The sequence below is a fragment of the Antechinus flavipes genome, chromosome 5, assembly GCF_016432865.1.
Source record: "Antechinus flavipes isolate AdamAnt ecotype Samford, QLD, Australia chromosome 5, AdamAnt_v2, whole genome shotgun sequence".
NCBI lineage: Eukaryota > Metazoa > Chordata > Mammalia > Dasyuromorphia > Dasyuridae > Antechinus > Antechinus flavipes.
In genome coordinates, this window is record NC_067402.1 from 248469192 (window position 1) to 248484599 (window position 15408).

General features: G+C 31.2%; 1 protein-coding gene across 8 annotated transcripts in view; it reads right to left on the reverse strand.

Moving 5' to 3' along the window:
* PPFIA2 (PTPRF interacting protein alpha 2) overlaps positions 1 to 15408 on the reverse strand; it is a 668498-nt gene that overhangs the window by 140139 nt on the left and 512951 nt on the right. For all 8 annotated transcript variants that reach the window (XM_051962865.1, XM_051962864.1, XM_051962862.1 and 5 more), the window contains one exon: positions 10604 to 10720. In XM_051962865.1, coding sequence (XP_051818825.1) covers positions 10604 to 10720 — 117 coding nt within the window. The remainder of the gene's footprint in view (positions 1 to 10603; positions 10721 to 15408) is intronic.

A 15408-nucleotide genomic window follows, 5' to 3' on the forward strand; every position in this document is an offset into this window, starting at 1 on the left:
AGATGAATTTAAAAGACAAAAAGAGGAAATTGGTTATTTCATCAGAAATTTATTTATTTATTTATATCTGAATTAGATTTTGAATCAGATAATTAGCCAAATGAATCTGAACTTAATCTGTAAATGGGCAGTTGTTATACATAGGACATAACTATTTCAGATCAATTTGTCATTTAGAAAATACTATGGTATATGCCAAAATCTTTCCTCATTAACTGTGCACTCTCACAAGATTTGAGTTCAGGCAAAAAACACTTTAATTTTGATGTGCTTGGCCAAGAGCCAACATTTCAATAACAGATTAATGAGTGACTAGGTAAATTTCTAAAGAAAGCAGATCTCTTAGGTCTCAGTGTTGATATGTTATAAAAATGCTAGAGAGCTTTCTTGATCAACTGTGAATACCAAGAGACATTGGCTTGAGTATAACCACAAAGAATATTATATTTGCTAACTAACACTGCTAGTATTTTTTTTTTTACCTATTTAGACCTGTCAAAGGAAATCTAATTCAATATTCATCTGTCAAAATTTCATAAAATACAACATCCATTTGCAAATAGCCTGAAGGATCTTTACCAGAATGAATTCTCATCTAAGAAATAATTTTCCACTCCCCAAATGTATAATTACCATTGGAAGAGGCAAAACTGTAATCTATTTACCATTATCTGCCAGGTTCTATCTAAAGAGAAGTCAGTGAAAAATAAAACTAGAAGTCAACCAAACTCTGAAAAATGCTATATTTTAATAAACCTATACCTTATTAAATGAGAAAAAATTAGATTAAGGAAAATAGAATATAGAAGAAGTCTAATTATGTATGGATCAAAGTCAAATGACTTTTCAGATTTTTTTCCAGAGTTAGCTGGTCATGAAATTTGTTAAGGTTCAGTTTAATGCATTAATTTAATGATTCATTACTCATGAAAAAATAGACAAAGTGCTGGCACATATAGACACATTTCTGACTAGAGTGTGATTTAAAAGTATTTTTAAAGTTCTTCAACTTATTTTAAAGTTTCAATATTAAAAGGTTTATTAGTTTGGTATATAATGAAGTCCCCAACACTCTTAGACAAATCAGAAATTACTAAAAATAATAGGCTTTATATTTAATCAGAAATTCATAAATGATCTCAGATTCCAATCAATGTAAACCAATTTTTAGATAACAAATTTGGAAGCAAATATTTTTTATAATAGTAGCATAGTGACTACTGCAATGTCTTAGCCTAGTGGGTTCTGACAAATGTTGGTTGAATTAAATAAATAATCTAAAAAAGGATATAAAACTAAAAGTTATAAGTGAAAAACAATCAGAGGAATCTGGATGGGTAGAAATGCAACTTCTACTATTTATGTGATTTGGGGGCAAGTCAATTCCTTAGGGTGTTTTCTCAAGTGAAAATTGAGAGTTGGGCTAGCAGATCTTTTAAGTCCATTTTAGCTCTCGATCTGTAATCCATGCTCCTATGATTATAAAATCAGTCTTTTGAGGAAGGTGAGAAAGGCATCTTTATCCCCATTTTTCACAGATGAAAACTTCCAAAAAGAAAGAGTATTGGTCCTATCATTATCCAAAGCAAACAGGCATTATTGAGTTGAAATAGAAATTTATATCGTGTGATATATTTTAGATATATCTTTTTTTTTTTTTTTTTTTGGTTTGGGAGGAGGTTTGTTTTTGTTGTTATAGTGTTTTGTTTTTTTTTTAAAGCAAGGGATTACAGTCTTCAACAGTTAGTCATCTTAAATTTTGCCAAAAGAAATAGTTTATAATAAACAGGGATCTGTGATTAGAAGGTGGAAGACCTGAATGCTCCTAACTTCGAATGAACTCCCATTTCACCTTCTCTCAGAAGTGTGCTTTTACTTCAAAAATCTACACAAGCATTACCTTCTACAAGAAGCCTACCTCAATTGTCAGCAGCAGAGGTCTTTCCAAATTTACCTTGAATTTATTCTTTACTGTTTTGTACATATGTAAGCTGGAACTCAAGTTCATTTGCATAATGCATAAGATTGCCCTTATTGGTTATTCAAGGGTAAGTGTCTGGAGGAAGAAATCCTCTTGAATCAGGTTCTCCTTATTCTCAGATCCACTCTCTAGTCACCATACTAACTCACAGTTCTCACAGCCCTCCTTCATTCAAATCCAATATATTTGCATGTCTCTCCCTATTCATCTTCCTGATGACAGGGATCTTTTTAAGGAACAAAGGACAAACAAAAACAATCTTCTCATATATGAGATAATAGATTTGGACTAATTTGAGTCCTGTCAACTCATTTAATCTCATGTAATAGCCAGGGAACCTTAGACCTAGTCTTTAATTCTAATTTTTAATCAACCAAAGTGAACTCATAGTGATTCTTATTCTCCTTTTGGGGTGATTAAAAACCTGTCCAACTAATAAACTATCCTGAATTCTGACAGGGATCATTATTAATTTTAGTGGCTTATAATTAGGCTCTATATTCTTTTTTTTTCGTGAAATATGGGATGGGAATCTACCCCCAAGATATCTTATTCTTATTGACAACACCTGATCTATCACAACTAAGTTCTTCTTTATTCTCAGATATAATTTACCTCATCTAATATATTGAAAGAATTTAGGGTCCAGCTGACCATATCCTATTTCCTTCTTGGCTTTGGCTTTTTTTTTTTTTCATTCCTTACTTATTTTTTATGCTTTCTAATTTCAAGATCAGTCGCTTTTATTAAAAAAAAAAAATGCAAGGTGAATTCCAACTTGTTACCCTGAACTACTTGGAGCAAAACTTTGGAGCAGAACTGCAATCAGAGAACCCATAGTAAAGAAACTCTAAAACAGATTTTAAAAAGAATTAATCATGGTTAGTAATTCTATCTGTACATTATAAATTTAGGAACAACAGGCAGTTTTATTATTTTAAATTTTTTTATCAGACAATTTTAAAAGGGGAAATTAGGAATTTGCCACACTTTTACCAAAAAAAAAAAAAAAAATTACTAAGATGAAATCAGCAACTACCAAGTCATGTTTTTGTTTTTGAAATTATAATGAAAATGGTCATATACATGGTTTTGTTTAGTCATTCAGTAATGTCCAATTCTTCATGATTCCTTCCATTCACATATCTGAGTATGCCTAATGAAAATCTGAGAAGGAAACAGATTTTCTCACATGGGAGGCTACTTATAGGGCTTTCAACCCAAGTTTAGCACACAGGTAGCAAGAGTTTAAAAAATTTGTACTCATACCTGTGTTTTCAGGGCAGCTAAATGGTGCAGTGGATAGAGTACCAGGTCTGGAGTCAGGAAGACTCATATTTCTCAGTTTAAATCTGGCCTCAGACAATTACTATCTGTATGACTTTAGACAAGCCATTTAACCCTGTTTGTCTTGGTTTCCTCATTTGTAAAATAAGCCCAAGGGGAAAAAAAGGCAAATCACTGTAGTATCTTTGCCAAGAAAAGTCCAGATAAAGTCATGAAGAATTTGATTCAACTGAAAAATGACTGAACATCTAGTGGTTTTGAGCAATCTTTCTCCATAGGCATGGCCATTGTGATTTTTTTAGTAGTCTTTTAACTAAACCATAATGACTCCCCTATTAGCTATATCACCACAAAAAAAAAAAAATTACTGAAGTTCTTTGATTCTCAATTTCCTCATTTGTAAATACAGAGATAAGGAGATGTAAGCACCCAACTCCCATAGCTTTTGTGATGCTCAAATGAGAAAATGTATATATGATGTTCTTTGCATTTAAAGAACAATTTAATATCAATTAATATTATAATATTATATATATATATATAATATAATAATTAACAGCAAGTAAGGAGCAGAGTGAGAATATGGGACTTTCTGAACACGTTTAATTCCCTCCTCTGCTACAGATGAGTTTCTAGCTGTCACATAGAATGGATACACTATTACCCTGGAGAATTTGTGAGTTAGAATGCTTTATTATTTTGTTATACATATTGTATTGTTATATATCATACATAATTACATGTTATATATTATATAAAAAGTAGTTACCATTACATATAATTGTTATATATTACATTTACTTATATAAAACTATTATCTTTAATATTTGCTTAAATATTATATAATTATGTCATCTATATTTACTTATATGTTACATATTTTATAATAATTATATTATCCATAACATTTATTTATATATGTTATCTATGATTATGTATTATATGTTATATATAGTTTCCATATGTTTTATGCCTATATATATGTGTGTGTATATATATATATACAGTTATAGTTGTATTGCTGTTTTCATTATTAGAATATAAGAGCCTTGAGAGCAGGGATTAATTTTCTTCTGTATTTTTATGTCTCTAGGAATAAGACAAATAAATTATTTTCCATTTACTTTTATTCTTTGGAGAATACTTGAGTTAAAAAAGGAGAGATGTAAGATATTTTACTTAAATAGAAAAAAAAGTCAAATTTTCTTGGGAAAGAAGGGCTATGTGTGATCAAATAATAAAAAAATCAATAAAATATAATCAAGTAGAATGAACCAAACATGATAAAAATTAAATTAGCCTATATAGCTAATAATATGCACAATAATATAATTTTACACAATCACATGCAGAATTTAGTGCCGGAAGGGATTAAAGCAATCCCAGAGTCCAACAAATAACTGAAAAGGAAGACTATAAAAATATAACTAACAAGTGATCTTCCATCCTCTACCTGAAAATATCCATCTAGGGAGAACTCATTACTTCCTGAGAGATTACATTCCACTTTTAGACAGTTCTAATTTTTATGAAGTCCTTCCTAACCTCAAGCCTAAATGTGCCTCTTTGTGACTTCTCTCCATCATTTCTTGTTCAGCCATCTGGAGCCAAACAATATATTTCTAATCCTTTCTCCAATGGCAGCCCATGAAATACTTAAGGTAGCTACAAGGTCTCCAGTGAGACATGTCTTTTCAAGGCTAAACATTCCCACTTTCTTCAATTTGTTATCATCCAACATGAATTCAGCCCTTCATCATCCTGGTTGTCTTCCTTAGTATACTTTTTAGTTTATCATTGTGAAAACTGTCGCTCCATATATTCAGGCTCTCAGGCAATAAACATAAAGCATTTACTATGTGTCAGGCACTGTATTGGAAGCAGGGAACTCCAAGAAAAGTTAAGTTAGCCCTTGCACTCAAGGAACAGTCTACTAGAGGAGGAATCAGGACAATAACTATGTACTAACAAGCCACATAAAAAATAAATTGGAAATAATTGCAAGAGGAATTCTAAAAGGGGGGATCTGGGAAAGTCTTCTTGCAGTAAATAGGATTTTAGCTAAGACTTGAAGGAAGCCGATTGGTAGAGTTGAGAAGCAAATACATTCTAGGCATGGAAAACATTCAAGTGAAACTGCTGAAAGTTGGGAGATGAAGGGTTTTGTGTGAGGAACAGAAAATAGTCAGACTAGTGTCATTGGATCACAGTGTTGGAGGAAAGTGGTTCAGTGTTTATGTAAATCATAAAGACTCTTGAAAATTAGGTAGAAAATTGGAGTATATATAGTAGGAGGATCAATTGAAAGATAGGACTTTCGATGGGATCCACAAACACATAACCTTTGGATGGTCACATCATACTCTGCTGACTCAAATTCAGCTGGTAGTCCACTAAAAACACCCCTAATCTTTTTTTCATATCAATTGTATCCTAAGCTTGTTACCTCCATCCCACAATTTAGAAGCTGGTTTTCTGACTCCATGTAAGACTTCAATTAAGAGGCCCTAATTTTATTTAATTCAGTCCATATAAGGCTTTACTAGAGATAAATGTGATGGGTCAGATCAACACATATTCAGATCCTAACTTGGTTTAAGACCTAGAGACCTTTACAAACACATTTGAAGTATTATCTTGTGCCTAAGTCTGGTATATTTTTCTCCAAACTCCGCAAGTGGGGCAGGACATTGAAAACTTAAGAGAAGTGGTCTTGAATATGGCTACAAAAATCACTACAAGATCTCTTAAAGACCACTGAAGGCAGAATTAGAGATCTCAGCTGACAAAGCTGGAGGGTAGTCTGATTTCTGTGGAGATTCTGGCTTTCTCTACTTTTCAGAAGCCCACAGGCAGCAGAAAGACAGGAATGGCATGCAAGTACCAGCCTAAAGCAGGAAGAAAACTATACGCCCAGAAAAGATAAGTGGCTTTAAAATCTGCTTGTGTTATCAATTAGCTGTGTGACTAGGGTTTCTCAATGAATTGTAGTTTTCTCAGTCTGTAAAATGGGGATCACAGTAAATACATGTGAATAGTATTTTTGGTACTTTTAGTACCTAAAATTCTTTAGGCATACATAAAGTAGCTAGGTGGAATAATAGATAAAACACTGGACTTAGGATAAGAAGGATCTGAGATCAAACCCACCCTCAGGCACTTACTAGCTGTGTGATCCCGGATAAGTAATTTAATTGCTTCTTGCCTCAGTTTCCTCATGAGTAAAAAAAAGAGTATACCAATAGCACCTACCTCTCAGGATTGTTGAGATAATGACTGTAAGGTTCTAAGCACAGTATCCAGCACATAGAAAATACTATATAAATAATAGCTATCATAACCATAATATCATCATTATTATATCTTAAAATACTATAGAAAAATGAATTGTCATGCTTTGATTTGGATTCCTCTTTAGGGACAAGTAGTCTATTGATAAGACATTCCTGTATATACCAAAATATTTGTAGCACTATATTTAGTGAAAACAAAGATTTAACAATGAAGCAAATTGGGGTACATGAATTAATGGACTATTACTGTACTGTAAGAAAAAACAAATATAATGAATACAGAGAAGTACTGAAAGTTCTATATAAACTGATACAGTCGAGTAAACAGAGAAAAAAGTCGATACAAAAAAAGAACCAGAAAAAATTCAAAAGTAGATGTGGCAAAATCACAAAGAAGAATGACTAAAAAGAAAAGATAGGAGAAGATACATACATTCTACTTTGTGAGGTAGGAAGTGCATGAGTACAGCATATTGTATAAGTTGTCTAACTTTTTTGACATATAATTTAATTTGTTTGATCTCTCTTCCCCTTTTTTTTGTTCCTCCCTCTTCCCTCTCTCTCTCTCTCCCCTTTAAAAATATTGTTTTATGAGGTGACTTCTCTGAATAGGGCAAGAAGAGAGAATAAAAGGGGAAATTTTGCTGATAACTATACAAAAAATATCAGTCAAGAGCCATTACAAAGGAAAAATGAATAATCATTATCAACAACAGCTTTCTAAGAGAAGCTTGAAGATTGGTGAACCCCTTCTCAGAATGATAGTTATAAAAAACAAAATATTTGTATTTATATATCACAAAACAACAATAATATATAATAAAATATGTTTATATAATGTAATAAACATTACATTATAATAAATGTAATAAAATAATATTTCTGAAATGTATAATGTAAAATGTACTGTATTTCAAAGAAAACCAATTATATTGAAATAAAGTAACTTACCAAGTTTATGATTGTGGTTAATAATCCATTTTATAGAATAAGTGGGAATCATCCTGATTCTAGATTTAAATATATATTTAAGATATTTGAAAAGTTTCCTTTTTATGTTTTGAGGTATTTGCCTCTACCTTCATCTTGGGTATTAATCACATTTTGTTTTGTTTTGTTATAGTAATAATTACTCACTATTTCAAAGTGTGTTCTCATAAGATTATTTTTATAACCAGAGCTCTCAAGCCACTGACACAAAATATCCCCTACTGGCAAATAACCCTACCTTGCTGTGTAATTTAAGTGACTTCACTGCCCTATCCAAAGGCTAATGCTTGTGATTAGGGCATTTGTACTCACTTACTTGACAATTCCATAATATCCAACACAACAATTTTTCTAAGAGTCACTCTTCAATTTGCACAGAAATGCCAAAATCCTCCTACACACCTATAATCTTTATTTACAGGGAGGAAGGGGAGGGGTGCGGCAGGGGAGATAGAATCAGACTCAAAAACATCTTGCTTCCCTCTTAACCACTTTACTCATTGTCTTCATATTTGATACTGAATTCCCAATTAGATTTAAAAAAAAAAAAATCCTGAAACAAAGTGACTGTTGTTGGATCAAAAAAAAGTTTGCAGGGAGATATTATAGAAAAGAAAAAATAAAAGCTGAAAAAAGATGAGTATTGTTATCCCAAATTCCCAGAATAATATTTCTGATGATTCCCAGTGAAATTGTGTAATCAAATTATTTAGTTTAAATTAAATTCATTTTGATAGTTGCAACAAATATGTATTAATATCTTTAGTTGCAGAGACCAACCAAGTATTTCTAGCAAAAATAAAATATGCCCATATTTAGGGAAGGATGGCCAAAACTTGGCTCTAGAATATGAACTCCTACTCTACAAAAGGCTGACATTACTAACAGTCCTCAACAGCACAGAAACAAAAGTAAAGACCTGAGTTAGCAAACATTTTTAGTTTAAATGGGAAGCTACCAAATCCTGGACCAATGGAAACCCAGTGACATCTTCAATATAGTCTCACCTCAAAAGCCATTTTTTCCACCTCTTTTTTATCCCAAATAAAGCACCTTACATTTTATTTACTAAAAGTAAAATGAAAAACTGCTGAATCCTGGGCCAAAAACAACTCAATGACATTCTCAACAGTCTCACAATTCCTCAAAGATTCAAATAAACCTGATCTATTTCTTCCCCTTTGTCTCCCAAAGTACCTATAATAAAGTACATTACATTTTATTTACTAAAAGTAAAAATAATAACTGCTGTTTCAACTCACAAACAAGATTAGCATTCTAATAAAAATTCTCATAAAATCATTCTGCTAAAATGAATTTGTTATAGCTATTGCTACTTCCAATTATTTCTGCAAAACAATAAGAAAGGCTAAAACTATTCATCGTTCAATTAAAATTACTTCCATTAGTACCTTTAACTAAAACAATTTTTCCACTGTTAATAATTTTTAAAAATTTTTAAACTGATACATTTTTGAGACAATAGTCACAAATCAATAAATAATTTCTTCCTTAGCCCCAGAGTACCTCTCCTTCTCAAAAGAAACAATTAAGATAAACCATTGTTTATTCACATTAATCTCTTTTGAAAATGCTCCCCTTTTCATCCTCATTGAAACTTTTTTCTTTGCAACTTTAGAATTTTATTCCTGGGTGCTTCTTATTCTTCTTTGGCCAATTTTAGCTGTAAATTATTACAATGTGTTCAAAAGAAATTATAGTATACTCTCTTTTCTCTGACACATTTAAATTTTTCTTTTCCTCAATTTAGATTATATAAGACAATATACAAAGTTCTTTTATCTACTTTATCAAGAAACATGGTCTAATATGGAAGTGGCCATGTGCTCCATAGATTCTGATGACCTTTTCTTAAGTCATCAATGATGTGCTGAAACTAAAATTAGGTCCAGAATTTAATCAAGTTTGTTATGCTTCCCAAAATAATCATCTTCTTCCTCTTTCTGTCCAGGTGGTTTGCATCTACTCCCAGAATTATTTCATTTCTCTTTCTCACTATGTTGATTATCACATAAATAAATGCTCTTTACTTTGTTGATTCTTCCTTAATCCATGATTATACTTTTTATAAATCCTCATTTGGAATGAATTGCTATATTTCATATTGAGAGATAGTATGGGACAGTAAAAAATATAATACATTGGTATTCAAGAAAAACATAGATTCAGACCCCACTTCTTGTATTTACTAACTATAGAACCACAAGGAAGCAAAAGTTTCTAAGCTTCAAGTTCTTCATCTGTAAAATGGGGATATTAAAATGATTATATCTCAGATGAGAGGAAAAAATGTGGAACAATGAAAACCATAAAATCTTATATAAAAGACTTGTTATTTCACTTTTACCTTTTTTTTTTTTATTTAGTTTCAGATAGAAGGTCTGAGTTCTAGTCAGTACTCTTCATTCTGTTTTGAAGAATATCATGTAGATGCATAAAATGACATTTGAAAATGATTCATTATTATTATTGATACTCATTGTAAAATAAAAATAGACAATTAACAAAAGTCATTCTCAGAAAAGGAAACTCCCTCTATCAATACAAGTTGCCACCTTGTTGGCAATTTACATAGAAAGCTATTTATAATACCAATTAGTAAAATAACTGACCTAGAGTCACCTAAGCAGCATGGGACACACATCTTCCCAACTCTATGGATTATGGTGGATTGCCTTCAAAACATGGTAGGTAATCAATAAACATTTTTTTAATGAAAAAAATTCTTGTTTATTTTTCCTTCAAATTTCAAATTCAACCACTCTTTTTCTTAGTTTTATAAAAGCATAATTCCTCTCCTCTCAGTACAAAATAAATACTAATTTTTTCTCTCAATGTATACAAATAAAATTAAATCCATTTATATGATGTCTTTACATTTAACTATAGATGCAGAGGTAAAAAAGTCATGCGGGGTTTTGTTGAGACAAACCAATGAAATGTGAATTAAGCACTTTTCATCCCTAATGTTCATATCAAATGGTTCGGCAAGCAATTTATCCAACAGAAGAATAAATAAGAAATGTCTAACCTTTTCATGGATTTTCTGGCCAGGCTCCATTCCTTCCATGTGTTCTGACTCTGTGGACCCTTCTCCAGATGCCATTTTCCTTTGAATGTGAGCATTTTGTTCCCGCAAGGCAACAATCTGCAAAAGAGAAGCAGGTATCTTTGAAGAAGTGAGACGAAGATAAAGTTTAAAATAACCAAAGGGTTGGCTCAAAAATTGATAAAATCTGGAAAATACTAATGTATAGTCAAAAATTAACATTCAGTTCATTCCTATTATACCTTTAAAGGTTTCCTAGCAGACAATACTATTAATTCAATATATTTCTAGGGCTTATATGTGTATTTCCTACAAAAAACTTCAAAAATTTTCCAAAAGTCCAAAGCAATTTATTTCTAAATAAAACGTTAACATACTTATATATGACAACATCCATAATTAGTTTCAGATCTAGATTCTATATTCAGTAATTCTTTACTAAGAAATTACTTTTATTCCCCCCTCCCCTTTTTTTTTGCCTTTCTTCACTGAACAAAATAGATGAGATAGTGAATATAGAAAAAGAGTATTATTACAATTGTTTCAGGGCCTGTAAGGTTAAAGTAATCAAAGCAGAAATTTGATAGAAACCATTTCTGAAGAAGAAATAATTAACACATGGGTCAAAATTTTATCCTTCGCTGCTAATGTAGTATCCTTTGTTTGGATCACATTAGGAATGTCACTTCTAGACTTATTTTCAAATTCTTCTTAAGTGATAAATACTTAGAAAATATAGAGTATTGATTCTTTTAACATTTCTGTTCACTTTAATGGATTTACATTTTTTTGGCACTGGGGTAGAAGGAAGGGCATGGTACAAGATCACTGGATTTAGAATTGTAAGACTGGGGTCACAATCCTAGATCTTCTACTTAAAACCCCACATGACTTGGGGGAAAATACCCTAACATCTGCCCCTCAGTTTTCTTATGTATAATATAACAAGACTAAATTATATGATTTTTAAAGTTCCATTCAATTCTAAATTTAGATTCTGATGAAGTTAAAGAAAGCAATTAATTATTTATCTCCATATTGGTATATTTTTAGCTTTTATAATCTTAAGAATAAAGCCTATATTTTCGAGATTCATATGAAACACACAAACTCGTTTACTATCTACATGAATGATGTTAAGTTTTTTGCAGTCATACCCTGCTTTCTGCATCATCTGCTCTTCAGTGTAAATTTTAATAAAAGTAATAGAATTATTAAAATAAGTACAAATATTAAGATGAACTAATGATCATTAATGCAACATTTTAAACATTAGGTATTCCATTTTAAAAAGCATTTGTTATTATCAAAAGAATAGAGAAATATGTAGCAACCTAATTTCATACACATTAAATGTTAAGTTTTATTGTTTGTTTTTTTAATCTAATAATCCAAACCAAAGTCTTGGGCTAACAAATTTTACAGCTATAAGCAAAACATTTCAATTCTCTAGACTTCAGTTTTCTCATTTGTTAAAAGAAAGGATTATTTAGTCATCTTTAAGATGCCTTTCAATGCCACACATCATTGGTTTTCCTAACTACACCTGCTAACTTTTTCAATTCCAGCCTATTCTTTAAAACTCAACTCAAACATCATATCTTCTGAGAAGTCTTTTTGGTTCTTCCAAGTTGGTCATGAATCTTTTTCACCCATGACATCACGTAGCATTTTGTTTATATCTCTCATTCACTTATCACCTATTAATGAATGAATAAATGATAAAGCACTTATTGAGCACCAATATGAGCCAAAAGCTGTGAATATATCAGTTTTTATAACAGTTATTTATATGTATGTTTGATCCTGCTATTAGATTATAAGCATACATATATGTATGCATACATGTGTGTATATATTTGTTAATAGATATATAGATAAAATATGTAGATTTGAATGGCTAGTCTTCCCAGATTGATTTATTTATTTAGTTTTTTTTTGTTGTTGTTGTTTAGGTGAAAAAGTTCAATGTTTGCCTCAGTGTCTACCTAGTCTTCATCAAACTGAGACCTATTGAAGATTTTAGCTTAAAAAGGTCAAGATCTCCTATTGCATCCAGGATTATTTCCAGTTATCCTGATCTATATCTGGTCACTGGACCCAAATGGTTCTGGAGGGGAAAGTGAGGCAGGTGACCTTGCATAGCCCTCCCTCACATAAATCCTATTCACTTGTATGTCGTGGTATCATCTTTCTTTTGTCATCCAGGACTGATCTTGGATAACACCAACAACAACCACTTTCGAAATAGGAAAACAAAGCATTTGGTTCATTTCTTACTTGTTGCTTTTTCTTATAATTACCATTAATAGCCATCTATTCAATTAAACATTTTAGGAAGGATATTGATAAAACAGAATATATGGAACAAGTTGAATAAGATTATGAAGGGATTGGAAATTATATTTTATGTGCATTGAATTAAGAAAATTGGAATGTTTAAATGTAAAAGAGATAATTTATGAGTGGAGAGGAGCTTGGAATTTTTAAGTGTCTGAATGATTGTCCCAAAGAAAAGGGAAGTGACTGGTTTAGCTTAGCTATAAGGGTAATAAGAGACTTCAGAAAATGAAATTCTGGCTTTATGAAAGAAAAAGATCACTAATAATTAAAATTATCCAGTAGTCCATTGGGCCTTTCAAAAATCCCCTAACCTTGGAGTTCTTCAAGCAAAAGATAGATGATTACTTTTTGGGACTGTGTATGTGAGTTTTCCTGGTTAGGCAATGATTTCATTATCTGTAATACTTGTTTACTCAATGAAAAAGTTAATCTAGTAATGACAGGATGATTAGTAGGACATTGCTTTGATAATTAACATTTTTTCCTTAGGAAACATATCATCCTGAAAAATAAATGAAATATCCTAATCTATCATCTTGAACTGAAAAAATGAGGGTTGCTAATAACCTTTTCAAGGTCCTACATACAAGCCATATAATTACAGATTTGGAAAAGATTTTTGAGGTTACCTGGAGCAACAGATATCTGATATAAAAATTCCTTTATATATATATATATATATATATATAAAAATACATATCATGGCTTCTATATCAAAGGAATCAAAGACGTAGATCATTCCTGAATGCAACCAAACCAGATCAAAATGTTGCTATTATTGTTCTTTTTAATATTATTGTTGTTATTATTGGACCTGAAGTCAGGAAGACCCGAATTCAAATCAGGTCTCAGACACTTACTAGTTATGTGACCCTGCAAGTCTTTTAATCCTGTCTGCCTTTCCTCATCTGTAAAATGAGCTAAGGATGAAGAGATCCTACAATATCTTTTCCAAGAAAACTCTACATAGGATAATGAAGAGCTGGACATGACTGAAACAGCTGAACAATAATAACAATAACATTTATATAATGCTAACTACTTACTACTTCTTACAGCTCCTATGCTAATTACTTTATAATTTGTGTTTTACCTTATTTCTACAACAATAGAAGTGTTTTCATTATCCCTATTTCACAGATGAGGAAACTAAGGCAAACAAACTTGTTACATGCTCAGGGTCACACAGCTAATAAGCATCTAAGATCAGGCTTGAATTCCAATCTTCCTGACTGTATCCATTGTGCTTACCTGGCTGCCTAACTGGGACTTACTTTTAAAAATTAAATAAAGTACAAAAAATAGAAAATATTGCATTTTAAACTAAGTCAATATGTGATTAATAAGGTGCCTCATTAGCAGCTCCTGTTTTATTTAAGTTTGACAGCATTGTTCTATAACATCATGAATCTGGTTTCAGTGATATGTAACTCACTACTTTAAAACAGACATTTTTGTAGATCTAATAATTAATGTTAATAATAATTTTGTTCAATTGTGTTCAAATTTGTTGTGATCCCTTATGGGGTTTCCTTGATAGAGATGATGGAGTGGTTTGCCATTTCCTCCTCCAGCTTATTTTACATGAAAATGAGGCAAACAGGAAACAATAATAATAGCTAATATCTTTATATTGCTTATATTTACATTGCCAACTACTATACTAAGCACTTTATGATCTGTAACTCTTTTATTCCTCATAATAACCCTGGAAAATAGATGTTATTATTTTTCTCATTTATAGATGGAGAAACTGAAGCAAACAGGGATTAAATGACTTGCTCAGGATTGTATAACTAGTAAGTGTCGGAGGCCGAATTTGAACTCAGGACTTCCTTATTCTAGAACCAGTGCTTTCTCCACTGTGCCACCTATTTGCTTCTTACATATAGTCAAAAGGTATCTTGCTGTACATTCAATTGAATTCTCTGGACTTAGTTTTGTCTTGGGGGATCATGTAAAACCAAATTTAACTTTTCTTCCACAAGACAAGATACTTAAATGCTTAATACAAAATACTTAAATAAATATTTAATAGACTTAAAAAAATACTTACTACTTAAATATTTATACAAAATACTTAGAGAGCTATGATGTCCCCCTAAGTTTAATCTTCTTCAGATTAAACATCAACTTCATACAATTAACACCAATATTTCTTAAAAAAGAAAACAGGAAAAAACAACAAGAAGGTGATTTACTTCAGTAAGATACTTTATAATATGGCAAATAATATGATTGTTGACATATTTTAATGTTACAAACCTCTTAATTTTTCTCTGAGAAGAACTGAATTTGTGTGTTCTGCATAGCATTATGTATTATTTACCTTCTCAGGAAAAAGCTTTGTTATACATTCCTTATGAACAGAAAAGCTAAGATGTTTGGGATTAATTATCAGAAATAAGGAAGAAATGATTGTAAAGGGCTGAAACTCTGAGTTG